The 15,641-nt window shown below is 37.0% G+C and overlaps 1 protein-coding gene across 2 annotated transcripts in view; it reads left to right on the top strand.

Annotated features, from left to right (window-relative positions):
• LOC135681464 (phosphatidylinositol phosphatase PTPRQ) overlaps positions 1 to 15,641 on the top strand; it is a 35,869-nt gene that overhangs the window by 5,006 nt on the left and 15,222 nt on the right. For both annotated transcript variants that reach the window (XM_089111911.1, XM_065195956.2), the window contains 17 exons: positions 37 to 207; positions 779 to 879; positions 1,155 to 1,219; positions 2,027 to 2,172; positions 2,718 to 3,029; positions 4,062 to 4,358; positions 4,755 to 5,063; positions 6,044 to 6,346; positions 6,935 to 7,231; positions 7,988 to 8,284; positions 8,990 to 9,295; positions 9,811 to 10,107; positions 11,508 to 11,804; positions 12,380 to 12,916; positions 13,644 to 13,943; positions 14,230 to 14,391; positions 15,052 to 15,207. In XM_089111911.1, coding sequence (XP_088968037.1) covers positions 37 to 207; positions 779 to 879; positions 1,155 to 1,219; positions 2,027 to 2,172; positions 2,718 to 3,029; positions 4,062 to 4,358; positions 4,755 to 5,063; positions 6,044 to 6,346; positions 6,935 to 7,231; positions 7,988 to 8,284; positions 8,990 to 9,295; positions 9,811 to 10,107; positions 11,508 to 11,804; positions 12,380 to 12,916; positions 13,644 to 13,943; positions 14,230 to 14,391; positions 15,052 to 15,207 — 4,353 coding nt within the window. The remainder of the gene's footprint in view (positions 1 to 36; positions 208 to 778; positions 880 to 1,154; positions 1,220 to 2,026; positions 2,173 to 2,717; positions 3,030 to 4,061; positions 4,359 to 4,754; positions 5,064 to 6,043; positions 6,347 to 6,934; positions 7,232 to 7,987; positions 8,285 to 8,989; positions 9,296 to 9,810; positions 10,108 to 11,507; positions 11,805 to 12,379; positions 12,917 to 13,643; positions 13,944 to 14,229; positions 14,392 to 15,051; positions 15,208 to 15,641) is intronic.

The following is a 15,641-nucleotide window of genomic DNA, read 5'->3' as shown; positions in this document are numbered from 1 at the left end:
TCGTTTTTTAAATGAATGCAAATCTACTTTTTGCAGTGGATGGTGGATGGACTAACTGGGAAGGCTGGAGAGGCTGCAGACGTCCATGCGGAGGAGGCTTACAATTCAGGTTTCGCTTGTGTGAAAATCCTAAGCCCAGGTTTCTTGGAATCAACTGTCCAGGAATCTCCGTTGACCAACAATCATGTAACGAGCATACCTGCCCACGTAAGTTAGCCACGTTAGTAAGCCACGTAAGTAAGCCACGTAAGTAAGCCACGTAAGTAGCCACGTAAGTAAGCCACGTAAGTAAGCCACGTAAGTAAGCCACGTAAGTAAGCCACGTAAGCAAGCCACGTAAGTAAGCCACGCGAGTAAGCCACGTAAGTAAGCCACGTAAGTAAGCGACTTAGCAACAATCTTCAGTAATAAAACCCTGTCCATATCGGGGAAGAGAGTGCGGTGGTCAGGGTTAATTAGGATGAGCAGGGCCTATCATGAAATAAGTCTCCATGTCAGTTTCGCTATTTTTAGAAAATGTGTATCACGGCTGTCGGCTGTTAATAATTTGCCCATAGCATTTCGCCTGTCACTCTTATTTCATCCAAGGTCCTTGTCGAGTCTTGCTATTTGTAAGATTCTTACCTTTAAAACTTTCAAGTTAGGCAACTTTATGTCAAATGTGCCTTCGTAAGATTCTTCGATGTTTGCTTTTTACCCATTTGGACAATAACCTTGTACAATACATTGCTACTTTTGCAATGTATTTCATATTAATTCCGATATTTGTCCTCAACAGCCACGGTAATGAGCCTAGAGCTACATCTACCTTCTGAGACTTGGAATGTTGCTCTTGCTGAGCCTACTTCAACTGTTCTATGCACGGATCTTAAGTCAAATGTAAGTACACATGTGTTTTACGTCACTGTGTTTCATAATTTTTATTCCTTATTTGATCGTTTCTACTAAGCTGGATTAAATGTATCCATGTTGATAATAAGGGAAACAAAACTTGAACCTTAGTGCATTAAAACAAGATATGCACACAAAAGAATTAACAATAATGGATCATTATTATTATCCTTCCTTTCTCTTTGTAACTATGAAGATTAGTCTACGACTAGACATTCTACCTATACAATATATATCTTAAATTCTGCGTCTTCTCCTTATAGTTTTTAGCGGTCTATGTCCCACCTGGTGGTTTAGACATCAATGTCGCGTGTACATTTTATCAGTGGTAAGTTTTACTGCAATGAAATCCTTGGTTGTTGGAAAGGCAAGTAAATGGACTGCTTACTGTAAAAAGTTATTGATTATTTAGTATTTTCTTGGAGTAGAAAGCCTACATACATTAAAATTACGATAGCTGAAACTTTCAATGAAAAGCTAATTTGTCCAAGTTATCAAAAGTCTGAAATTGTCAAAATTTGTCCAAATTATGGAAGGTTCAAATAAGCACAATTTGTCCAAATTATCGATAATTTGAAATTATCAAAAATTTCTCTAAATTTTCAAAAGTTCGAATGATCAAAATTTCTTCAAATCTTTTAGATTTCAAATAATCAAAACTTGTCAAATAATAAAGTTTTGTTCATATTATCGAAAATTTGGAATTATCAAAATTTTCCTTTCTGTTAAAATTTCGAAATAATGGAAGTTTTTCTAAACTATCGACAGTACAAAATTATCAAAATTTTCTAAATCTTCGGAAACTCGAATAATCAAAGTTGGCCTAAGCTGGGACTTGTGTCGGGACAAATTTCTGTTTAATGGTGAAATCACCATAGTTTGACAGTACCTTAGTTTTTACAGTGATTTTACAGTGTTTTTACAGAAATAAAATGTCAATTTTGCTGTTTGGTATTGTAAGGTAGTTTTTAAGGACTACCATTTGTGTTTTTTCTTAGCTTATATGGTGAAGACAATTTCATAACACCAGATTCTTTTGAAATAAGACGATATTCATTCTGTTTTATCCATTCTTCAATATCAATAAAGGACTGGATATCGATTGCATAAATACCTTTATTCTTTTGTACCACAGGGACACAACGAAAGTTAGGGTTATTGCAAATATAACCCTACATCCGCCAAACTCTTTGTACATTGCTAAGCTCCAGGATGGTCTTCACTACCACCAAAGAATTCATAGCATGGCGGCCATTTTGGCACATTATTCCTCGACTGTTGGTAAATATTTCTTGTGTCTAATCGATTAACAAAACTCTGGTGTTTCTTCTTTTTCTCGAGCTATTTATTGTCAAGTTCGTTGCTTAAGTAGAATTATACTAAAATGGATGTCGTTAAAATATGGATAAGATATATGCCGTAAACTGGTCATATGTGAACAAGGTTTTTGCTCACAGCTTTTGACCATATATTTGACAATCAATTTTACTGACCAATATTTCTAACTGGAACACACTTTAAAACCCTAATCGATGAATACCAAGAAATTGGGTGCTTTGGCTCCTTTTATCACGAAAAAGAATCAAGTTTGGTTTTTTCAACAGTGTTGCATGTTATTTTCACCCTCTTCCATTTTTTCTCCTCTATCTAACTAATCTAGAATAAGATAGATAGTAAATTAGTAATATATACATCAACCAGAATTTCGCGAACACCCTCCTTTCCTTTTTGCGTTTGGTAAGCTAGAATTGTTAATTTGAATATATATGATATAATTTAAGAATCGTTTCTATTCAAAATTTTATTTTTTAATATTTTCCTTATAGTGCCATACCCACCAAGCATCCTTTCTTTTAATTCCCCGGAATTCAAGTATATAGCTGTCACCGCGGCTGCAGCATCTACTGGACCTTCTGCTCTTGGTTACGAGATATTTTATAGACTCGATACCACAGACCCAGATGGAGCATGGACCTACACAAGTCCAGAAGCCTCTACAGGGGCGTGTGACTCCTTTCCAGTCTGCTATATATGGAATACTGCAGCGTTTCATAATTACACTGCCAGAATTATTCCTTTCAGTGGAAATGGATTCGGATTTGGCTCGTCTCCATACAAAGTACGGGCTAGAGAAAGACGTAGGCGAAGATTCCATTAATTTGCTATTCATTTTCGCTTAAATTTTTGAACATTTAATACAATAACATCACCTATTGGGGTTAGTCTGTGTGCATGCTTATCACGGGGCATGGCAAATCAGCTATATGCTTTTAGAATTGCTCTCCAAACCAACGCATTTTGTATTACTGAACAATTTAACGTATTTTGTGGCATTGTTTTATTTCCTTTTCTCACTGTGATATTTCTAGTACTCTTAACTTCACCTATGAACCTTTTATGGAGCATGTGCAATCCTAGATATTTATCTCATATTGCCAATTTTCAAAATGAATTGTATTTGCAAGGGTCTCTACGTACAGAGATAAAGTACCACGTGGGTAGAATGCACTTTCATAGACATAGCAAGTAGCTGTGTCTGGATTATATGTCAATGTATTGTATTTATTATGGTGTGAGCTATGACCCTATTAAGTCTCTCCCGCTTCTTGTCTATAAAGAATAAGAAAATACCAAAAAATATCTTAAAATTTTGTTATTAGCAACTAATTGTCTGATTGCTACTGAGTCCAAATGCATTGCTGCTGCTTACCTTATATACTCACAATAACTCTGAAATCCTTGCCAGAGGTCTTTGGTACCCTTTGTTGCTTGAAATGTTTTTTGAAAAATTACCAGTTTCATAAATAAAAGACCGGGAGCTTGCCCGTTCCCCAACATCAACTTAGTTGGATAATTTGTATCATAACAACGTGACAAGAATCAGTTGGGCTTCACCGAGCTTCTTAGCATTACGCGAAACAACGTTGTTTGGAGAGGGTATGGTAATGAAATAGGGAATTTGCTTATTCTTGGTGTAGTTTACTAAAACTTTTTGAAAAGGATCGTATCAGGGATGGTGAACAATTCTGAACGAGTCTGTCTGCACCAAAGTTACCAGGGAAATACTTTTGTAACTTTTGGAACTTGCATTTACTTGAGTATGATACATGCATGGTTTAGAATCTCTGCTTTCAGATCAAGTTTCTAATAGTATTATTTCTCCATTTTAGCGCCAGAAGTCCCCAGTAATTACGCTGGCGTTATGGTGTCATCAAGAAGTATAAGGGTATCATGGTCTATTTTGGGACTTACGCAAATGCATGGAAATAGTGAGGGCTACCAAATTAGATACAAACCACGAGACAAAGGAAACTGGCAAAACATTAGAGTATGGGATCATTGGACGAGTCAATACTTAATTACCGGATTGGAAGAATATGTTGTGTACCATACTCAAATTCAAGCCAAGAATACTCTCCACTACGGGCACTTCTCGCATTCAGTTTCAGTTACAACCGATGAAGACAGTAAGTTTTTTTCATTTTAAATGAGTAGGACGCGATAGAAAAAATCCACCGAAAACGTACAATATGACTGGTTCCTTATGAGTTTGAATTCAAATTTTTCCTAATAATGGACCCTCGCATATTGCATTTATATTACGTGGAATCCTAATGGATTATCTATTGGCTTGTCTACTTTTCAACTACTGTATATGCAGTGTTATGCTTACTGTAATGTGTTCTACTAATTATGACATTGGGGAAACCAGATGATATAAACAAAGCAAGAAAAGTTCATTCGGCAAAGGAAAAGTAGCTCCGTAAGCTTGAAACGTGCAGCAGGCAAAGCAACCTAGAAACTATTTGTTATTACATGGTCTTTTTATTTGTCATTTTTTAAGATCTGTAATTTTATTCTAGTTCCATCAGCACCGCCGTCCACTGTCTCAGTCTCACCAGCCTCCTCCACGTCATTGCATGTTTCATGGTCTGAGGTCCCCGTGGATGATAAAAATGGAATCATTATCAACTACAAAATCAATATCACGTTAGGAACAGTCATGGCTGCTGAAAATAGCTCTCTGGTGGTAGTCGAAAATGGAAATCAGTATACTCACGTTATCCCAAACCTTATTAAATGGACATTTTACACGGCACAGGTTGCTGCTAGCACGATCAAAGGGACAAGTGTGTATTCTGGTCCTAGAACTGCCCGAACATCGGAGGACAGTGAGTATTTTTCTTCTCTTCTTTTAAAGCAACAAGAGTTATCATTATTATGTTTTTAAGCTGGTGTATTCATAATCATTTTCATCAGGCCGACATATTCTGTTCCAGGACAGGTAGACGGTGTACCGATGCTGTGCCATTATACACAGTGTCACATTTCAAAGTAGAAAAATGAAAATTTGTGTAACTTCCATTTGTGCAATATTAATAAAAATTTACATTACATTATGGAATAAAGTTGAATGTTCACGTCTATTTGATCAGTACATTTTGAGAGGCCGTTGGGTGTGGCCATGGTGCACAAAGGCTTGAAGGGGCTAGGTCACGTAACCGTTAACAAACGTCTTGGGCGGGACAGCCTGCGTGTAAGAGGGGTTTCATTTACCAATTGTGAAAGTGAAGTGTCAGAAAAAATGGAAGACCTTGAGTTCGTCATGCTTGCAGCAATGCTGCCAAGTCTGAATCGTTCTTAAACCATTGGCTTTCAGTGATGCTCACTGTTGGTGAACCAGGGCTTTCACAAACAAATGCCTCTGAGCTGTCCCTTCGGCCAAACATCCTGTTAGGACGTTCCGTTCTCGTGTTCCCACTGCTTTACAAACGGCTTCTTTTTCGTGGACTGATCAATGAAATGATGTGGAAATATACGTAGAAAATCAATCTTTAAGGCTCTGGCAATGCCAAAGAATATTTTGTAACAAGAGAAGTTAAAATTCTCTCATAATGCTGCGGTTCTTATGCCTACCAAATTTCACTCCAGCTTCTGTGGTGGACTCACGCAGTCCACAAGCATGAACACAACAACATTGTCCAGCAGCCTTGCACGTGACCCAACCCTTTTACGATTTGCACAGTTGACAGTCATTATGTGTAGTAGAGGAACATTTACGCGCCTTTATACTCCTAAAACGCTGGAAACATCTACCGAATACAATCAAATATTACATTTTTAACATTTGATAACACTATCTTTATTGCAGGGCCTGATATTGCACCTGGAAATTTTCGTGGTATTGCTGGTTCATCTACGACGATTAGTTTGCTTTGGAATCTTATCCCACTTGTGCAAAGACATGGTGTCATAACGAGATACATTGTAACATACTATCGTGTCGATAATCCCACGAACATATTGCATTCATACTTCGATGGTGAATCAACGCTTGCAGGAACAGTTACTAGTTTGCACTATTGGACTGAATATAGCTTGAAAATCGCAGCATCCACTTCTGCTGGCCAGGGCCCATATAGCAGTGCGATAATCATTAAGACGGAAGAACATCGTGAGTCGATTTGCACTTTTGCTGACTATTTTCTTTCCAAATTTCAGTTTCTGAATGACTTTATTCGCGCTTTGAAAGAATTTGATTGCTTAAATGTTGTAAAGAAATCAGTTATTGGAACTGCTTTTTGCATTGTTTTGTTTATACTTTTTATTTAAAACTAAGTTCGATCTTTTCGATATGAAGTCTATTTGGTCTTAAAAGACCAGACAAGATTCAATGAATTATTAGCTGAGCAATATTCATGGAATCTTTTACCACAAATTGATTATAATGATTGATAACTGCTAGTATTCAGAAGCAATATTTGCAGCAGCATTGGATTATTGTTAAAAATATACTCTAAGCATATAAATGATTTTTTGAATGATCTTAGGACTGGGTGAGCTGTTGTTCGCTAGAAGATCCATGTTACCGTTGTGAAGGAGCAAGAAGCCTTTTTCTTAATTTTTCTTCACAAAAGCCTTATTTGAAAATGGATTTTTAGTCATTTTAGCTAATTCTGGGTCATGGCTAGTATATTTCTATGAATGCTCTTCCACTTCTTTACTATCATGTATCAATCTCAAATGCCTGGTTCTTTTACAGCCCCAACTCAATATCCTCGAAATTTTGAAGGTTTCAATACAAGTTCTTACAGTATACGAGTACTATGGGAAAGAGTCTCTGAACCGTACAGACATGGTGTTATTCTTGGTTATAAATTGCAGTATAAATCTCAAAGCGAGACAACATGGGCTGTCGTCTTTCTTCTTGGCACCAGTAACAGAAGTTTTGAGATCAATGGCCTAAATAATTACACCCTCTATGATTTGAAAGTTTCCGCTTACAATTCAAAAGGAACCGGAGTTGAGAGCAACATCCAAGTTAGAACTGACGATGCGAGTAAGTTTTCAGGAACCTTAAATCTTCAAATTTCGTTGAATGATTAATCAACCATGTAGTATCAAGATCAAAGAGCTTTTTCTCTAAATCGGGGCAAATTTGTTTTTCAAATGTTTACAACTCATTTTAAAAGTCATATAATCAAATACGCCTTTTGTACCGCAGGTGAAACTCATGCCCCCGTCCATAGAAAACTCTGCCCCAACTGGTCAAAAAAGTTTAGCCGTTTTGTAAATTTTCATGTCGTTCTGTTGGATTCTGTTGGACAACGATTAGCCACCAGAGTAAAACAGCATTTTCCCAGAATAAAACATCAGTCAAAAAACGTTTTTAAAACATCAGTCAAAAAAAAATTTTAAAACATCAGTCAAAAAACGTTTTTAAAACATCAGTCAAAAAACGTTTTAAAAAGAGAACAGCCACGGTGTGTTTGCGAAATCACTTTGCCCAAATAGAATTCGATTCGCACAAAATTTCAGATAACATTCGCACAAAAATCCGGAGTGCCGCAAAATGTAAAGTGATATCTTCCTCTCATGACACGATATTTATTCTACAATTATATTTATTTTACATTGTAACTTGTCAGTTGAGCATCATGAAACAATTTACCGTACAGATTTGGCTTTTCCAAAGACAAGAGCTGTATGATAAATTATACCAGACTACAACTGCAGACTGCATTTGCCTTTGTAAGATTTAATGTCCAATCATCTTGTTCTTCCGTAATTTGATTCATTATTTCAACATTGCTAGTTCCCACGCTACCACCTGAGTCAGTTACCGCCAGAAACACGAGTTCGACGACATTGCATATCCAATGGCAACGTATACCAGAAATATCGAGGCACGGCGTAATCCTCGGGTACATCATCAATTATACTGACCTCGCTTTAAATACACTAATGACAACAACGATCCACAACTGGGGCCTGCTACAAATCACGTTGACATCGTTGGAGAAGTTTCGTCGCTACCGTATAGATGTTGCAGGCTATACAAGAAATGGCGTAGGTCCTTACATTTCAACGATAGGGATAACTGATGAAAATAGTAAGTATCAAAAAACGTTTATAATCAGAATATTGAGCATTGCAGATTTCTGGATAGATAAAACTCAGTGTTTTGAATGGTCTTGCTGACTTTGAAAAGCTGTAACTCCTAACATGAACCCGCCTTACCAGTTTATAGGATGATTGTCATGAAATGTACAGCTCAGATTTCTACAGAATGCATTTCATGAAAAAATAGCAAATGTGAAGGTGGAGGGGGCTGCTGAAGTACGATTGACTGCAAACTTTTTTCTAAAGACCTAAACATTGCCACAAAAGATTTCCCCTAGTTTGATTTTAACAGAGAGCATTTCAATGAAAAGACTGTGTCGCTCTTTCTTCAAATGACTTTTATTTCTAGACTGAGCTAAATTTGCTGTTCTTTTATAAGGAAAGCACTCATTTTTATAAGAAAAAAGGTCGTACTCCAGAGTACTCCAGTTTCTTATCTCGGTATTTATGTTGTTTTGATATTTTCGTAAAATTTCTATCAATATTCACTTCCTTTCTAATATTGTTATTTGATCAGAGAATTATGCTTTCATTCTCTGTGTCTAACTTGGTATGCAAAGCAGCCAGATGGACTTTCACAAAATTTCTGACGTTCTTGCCTTTTTAAAATTCAATTGTTTCTTATAGCGTGCTACTCATAAAAATTGAATGTACTGGGTAAAAGATGCACCTGAATTTTGCAATCTCTTTGCAGCACCATCTGTGTTTCCAAGTGACCTGAGAGGGATTAACATTTCAGCAACAGCAATCTTTCTACAGTGGAACAACAGCATGCCAATTTTACCTAGAAACGGAATAATCACTGGCTACAGGGTGACGTATGTAGCAGTTTTAAATCCAACAGACAATGGTGTGGTTGAGTTCCATGGAGCTGCCTTGCAATCAGGAAACGTCACGGATTTACACTATTGGACTCACTACAACTTCTCCATAGCAGCCGGTACGCGCATTGGCTTTGGGGTTGATAGTCTACCAATTACTATACGCACTAACGAACATGGTAAGTGGCAATTAGCTATATTTTCTTGTACGAGATACGGGAGTTTGCCTTACTTGAATTTTCTACTATTAATTCTAATCCCCCTCCTTTTTCCTCTTAATTATTTTAGGCAGGGGAATAGATAATTTGCTTGTTGATTGCAAAACACGTGATCAATCAAGACTTGGGTCTGCAGATGATTGATTGTCACATTTTAGCTATGAATTCAATCTTCAACTTTTTTTATATAAAGAGTCAGGCTTATGCCATAAACATTCATTATGGCAAATAGAATTATAGAGTGCAATATTTGAAACTCCTAAATCGTCAATCTTTTTTAAGAGTAAGATGTTAATACTTATGTTGTTTTTTCCATTAGTTTAGAATATTATAACTGTTGTCAATCAACAGTTTTTTTGTACCAGTATTGATAAGTTTCAGGTTGTCTTATTTTGGCGTTCTGGCTATCTCCCATACCAGATTTAACAGTTTTTGCTTTAAGTATAGTCATTTTAACTCCATTTCGATTTTTACAGTCCCCACCAAACCTCCAATTATACTGACTGCTTTCAACACAAGCTCATACACAGTAAACATATCATGGCAACCAATCGAGAACCAGTTCCAACACGGGATCATCCTGGGATACAATGTGACGTATACGTCCATGTTTGATGGCAGTGATGCCTACCGGCTTGTTCCTGGGCAAAACAATCTCAATGTGGAAATCACCAATCTTCGCAATTTTACTGAATACAATTTCACCGTATCTGGGTACAACATAAAGGGCACAGGACCATGTAACTGGGTTGTTGTAAAAACTGAAGAAACTGGTAAGTCATCAGAAATGTCATCAAAATGCGTTCCTTCTTGGCATATGTAACGGTATTTTAAAGGCAATCTGTCTCGGTGTGGATTGGTTAACGAGAACAATAGCTGGAACAATAGCCTAAACACGATTCCAGTGCTCCGCCATATTTTTTACAATGCGATAAATTAAAGGGGGAATGGAAACAATAAAAAATCCCTTTGTTCTTATAATCAATCAACGTCGTAACATATTGCCTTTAAAATAATAGAGAAGACTTTATCAAGCAAAGACCGAAGCAAGGTCTGATAACTTTAATGTTGATTCAACCACAATCGAGGCTATTGAAACAAGTATATCAGTCAAATCTTCATTTGCCAAGAGATCTCACCACTTCTATTTTCTCCCAACAATATTTGCCAATCAGCACTCTGGATTCTATCAACCAACTCACAACTCGCTTCACATCTAGAATGAGGCCTATATTGACCGCTTCTGTGTGTAATTACCACATTAACTTTTTAAACGTTGCTCACCTCTAGAAAGCAAATTTCTACCTGGTACTTTGTCTAGTTCACTCTCATACATTGATATTTAACCTACCATAAATTTACTTGGCAATCTTCAGGGAAAGCGAGAAACTCAGGGTGTGAGGTTGGCTCAATGGTTTGGATCGCTGACTACAGACCCAAGGGTCCGTGCCGTGGTTCGAGTCCCTGCATGCTCAAACTTTGTTTCAGAGTGAGGAGGGTCGCCAGCTCTCTCTCTAATTCCAGGCGTAGGAATCACGAGGTGTGGTCACATCGAGAGGAAGGACCAGGATACTGCTCGATAAGCATAGCTTTTCAGTGTCCTGAAGCTACCTTGGGAAGCTAGGTAGCAAACAATAGAATAGCTACAAAACTGCCCTCATATAATCACTACGTCAACTAACTGATAACATCTTTTTTAGGGGATCTACTCAATTCAAATTTTTCGACAATATGCTATAAACATACCTTAAAACCAAGATTGGATACTACAATTTTAGCCAGAGTGCCTAACACAAGCTCAGACCAGCAATATTAACGCCATTTTACAAATCCAAGTCACTTTCGGGCTTAATAAATTTCTAAACGATCTCTTTCCTGACAAAAGCAATAATTCAGTTTAATGGAAAAAACATTGCAAAAGCAGGTAGAAGAAACGCACATACTAGCACGGTATAAGACTGAATTCTAATGAATTTGAAAGTGTTAGGAAAATCTTAAGCTTCGCTCGTACCTGCCAAGAAGTAAGTACCTCATGAAAAACGAAAAGCTTACTCATGCCCTCTGCAACTTTTTTATGTTTAAAATTTTTCCCTTCTTTTTCAAAACAACCATAATTTTTTGCTGGATTTTCAATACAAATTTTATTCTAATTTTCTCTCACTCACTTACACAGAACCGATTCAGCCACCAGCTTCTCTTTTAACTTACAACACAAGCTCTTCAAGCCTGTGGATAGAATGGTCAAAAGTTCCTTTTGAATCAAGGCGAGGGCTCATTTTGGGATACATGGTCGTATATAGTGATATTGTGTATAACATAACGAGGAACCTAACGCTGAATGGAGAAAATGTGCTGAGCCACAACCTGATTGGACTGGAACAGTTCAGAAAGTACCGGATAAGCATCGCAGGATTTACTAAAATTGGAATTGGACCATATATATCAACTGTTGGAATAACAGATCAAGACAGTGAGTTTTGTCCCTTTGAGATCAGTCATATTTCATTTCTTATATCTGGAATAGTCATTGTTGATCTGCCTATAAATAAACTACCTAGCAAAATCATTGCTAAAAAGCTAGAAATTTACTACACGATGAGAGAGAAATTTACTACAATAGTCCCTAGAATAGCAACATCTTGAAATGGCTACTTGGCAAGCGTTTGCATCTACCGAAGAGCATTTCATTCTTACATATAGCGTACGAAATTTCGATAAAAACAAAAGGATTTCAAGGGATTTTCAGATAAAACAAAAATTTTTACACCAAAGGTGTAGGAGATTTTTATGGAGTGATTTGCTCTCGGCATCTACCAACGAGCCACTACCAACTTTACGCCTAATTTGTCTATTTTTCTTTTTTTCAATTCTGTCTATTTTGTCTCTTTTGTCTCTTTTATCTGTTGCTCTTGATTTTTTCCTCCTTGTCAAATTTTAAAACAGATGAATCCCGTATGACTGTTGAATTGTTTAACTTGTTGAATTGATTAGAAGGAATTCCCAGTCTATTGATGCATTTTTCAATAAAACTTTTTTTCTCTACAGTTCCAAATGCCGCTCCGATCGAAATATCCGGAGCGTTCCTTTCCTCAAGCGAAATAAAGATTTTATGGTCACAGCCTCCGGCAGCAGAGCTAAATGGCAAATTGATGTCTGTTAATGTATTCTACAAAATTGATGTTCGAGTAGCGCCAACCCGAGCGGTAGATGGTAGGAAATACCTGGAGATGTTGCTGGCAAAAAATAGCTCTGAGGCTTCAAGGCGAAAGAGGTCTGTAGGGGAAGAGAATGGCGGGATTCAGCCTGAGCTTAAAATCTGCGAGAGCCATTTAAATTTACCCTGCTTAAGGCTACCAACTTCCCATCAAGCTAATAAGCTGCAGGTTTTGCAGTCTCATAGAGCCCGAAGGTCTAGCTCAAGTCTGACTGGATTTGATACAATTACCGTGAATGCAAATGAAACCAGCTTGCAGCTCAACTCTCTCGACCCGTACATTAATTATACAATAATGCTGCAAGCAACAACTATTAAGGGCTCGGGGCCACTGAGCAATCCAATTCTGGTTCAAACTGGCGAAACAGGTGAGATTTTTTTCTAAGCATTTGGTAATCGGTAAAGAACATTAATATTAGCACTTTGTCGTCATACGAAAACACGAAAATGAATTCTTTTATTTTCTCTTTAATTTGATAGGCACATGATTCTCCTTTAGTTTGCCTTTTCGCTGTTAGTGTTACCTTTCGTAGCCTTGAACGTGCGATTTTCCGAAAAAGTTTCTTGCTATAGTCAGGAGTTGAAGCCTCCTTGTCAAAAACTTTTTTTCGGGGACTGTTATCCACTTCTGGGAGGAATTGTTTTACACTTTCGAGGGGAACTGTTACCTCTTTCTGAAGGAGAATATTTTCCCCTACAGCTGTTTGGATATATTAACTGGCTTTTTATAATGCTGTTTCAGTTATTTTCAAAGGAAAGCGCAGTTTCTTTTGATTCTGCAGTTATGCATTTATCAATAGCTGTCTACATCTAGCCTTTCTTATTGACATTAGACAATTTTCTTGTAACCAATAAACTGCGTAAAATCAAATTGCACAAAACCAACGAATCAAATATTTTTATTTTATAACTGCACAGCATATGCATTTAGACCTTTTTTCATTTAAATACTTATTTTGCTAAATATTGCAGAACAAAGAATAAATCGCTTCTACTTATCAAAATATACACTCCTTTTATCTAGGAATTAGAAATCTAGCAAAAATTGTGATTTCAATGGTTGAAAATCTTTCTAAACAAGATGTCTATCTTTAGTTCCCAGCTCGCCACCAACAGATGTTTCGGCAAAGTTCACGTCTTCAAGGAGCATTCTCACAAAATGGCAACCTGTGCCTTACGCAGATGCGAACGGGATCGTTTACGCCTATATCGTTTCAATACAGCGCGCGAACAGCTCTGACCCGTGGCAAAGTCACATCCAATACGAGCCACACTTGCAGTACAATATTACTGGCTTGATGAGATTTGTCTTGTATGAAATTAGAGTAGCGGCTGTTACCAGCAAGGGTATTGGCCCATTCAGTGCAGGAGTTTTTGAGAAAACAGATGAAGACAGTAAGTCATGTTCAATCACAATTATCTTCATCATCATTATCATGATCACCATAATCATGGTCATAACCATAATTAACGATCATAAGCATCATCGTAATCATAACTATCAATATCATTATTTTCTTTGCATTATCATCATTATTATCGCCAACATCGCAATCATCATGATGAAATAATTATTTCAACTTCAATTGTTTTAACAAAAGCCTAACATCATATTTGCCTTCTTAAAAACAATGATGCAAAGAAGTTCGGTTTTTAAATCGATTTTTAATTATCACCGTAGTTCCAAGTGCCTCTCCTGCCCATATTACTGGAGAATCATTGTCATCTACTAAGCTTCGCATCAAATGGGGAAGTGTCCCTGAGAATGGCGAACCCTCGTGTTGCTTACATGGCATCTTAACGGGCTACCGTGTATCTTATGGTAAACGGTATCCTGTCCCAGGTATATCTTTTGAATTTTAAGGGACTGTTTTATCGGGGCTGGGGAGTACGACCCCCCTCCACATATTTTTTGTGTTCTTCGGTAAATTATGCTTTAACTCGGTTTGCAGCATTTTTTATATTTTGTAATTTTGAAATGAATTTTAAAGGAAGGAAGCTAAAAACTGAATTTTATAATGGGCGTTTTCATCATTTTCCATTTATCTGAAATGTGTCGCACAACAGTCTAGCCATTATAAAACATCCCTTCAAAATGCCGATTAAATCCATCCCTGCCTTTCTAGTTCTTTATCTTAACTTGGTAATATGACTCGATTCAGTCTTCAATTTAACTTTATGATTAAGTAAATGACAAAATGGGTCAAACCTGCAAAACATGTTTGCACATCCCGCTATGGTAGTCCTTTGATCATGATGTGGATCGTTCCGATGTGGCAACGTTGAAACTTCCTGTTGCAAAAAGGCTAGCTATTTTAATGCAAAGCATACACTAGCAGTTAGTAAGAGTTTCGATAATGAGTGGACGCAGTACATTATGCTTGAAATATGCTCAGGAACATGCTAGTTCTTCTTCAACAATGGAAAAAAATCTTCCACAGATAAAAAGCTAATTGATTAATTACTGTTATGAACATGTTTCATGTCCTACTTCTCTTTGTAGGTGACAGCTTTTCTACAGTAATCACCCCGCCAAACCAGCAGTCTGTTGATATTACGGACCTCGTAACGTACACACCTTATACTATTGACGTTGCTCCCATGACAATAAAGGGCTTAGGCCCTGATAAAAGGATTCATATATGGACCAGTGAAAGTAGTAAGTGTTTTGATTTTCAGATTTCTATGTTTGGATCTAAAAAGCCATTTTTTGTAAGAAATAAACTGTTAGAATGTTAAGTCTTAGGCTATACTGGATAATATAGCACAGAAGTTAATTATCTTCTATACTTAAATTGTCAGACGTCAAATGTCTGACAGCTGCTCACGGCTGATACTTCAATGCTGAAGCCCGAGAGTCTAAGTTCACAGTTATATTGGTTTTTATAAGCTAACCAAACCAAGTAAGAATCTTTACTTGCTCATCATTTCCTGTCTGAACATGTCAAGTAAACAAAGGTGAATATTTTTCAAGGCAAAGAAAACCATCAGAAGCCCGTCTAAGTTGGTAAAACATGTCTAAAATATATATGTATATAGGCTAGAATAATGGCATTTACGATGACGATGATTGCAAATAAACTCTTCATATTC

This window comes from Rhopilema esculentum, chromosome 12 (genome assembly GCF_057945365.1).
Source record: "Rhopilema esculentum isolate cy_ngs chromosome 12, ASM5794536v1, whole genome shotgun sequence".
NCBI classification, from domain to species: Eukaryota; Metazoa; Cnidaria; class Scyphozoa; order Rhizostomeae; family Rhizostomatidae; genus Rhopilema; species Rhopilema esculentum.
Note: the sequence above shows the minus strand (reverse complement) of the source record. Positions and strands in the feature narration are given on the sequence as shown.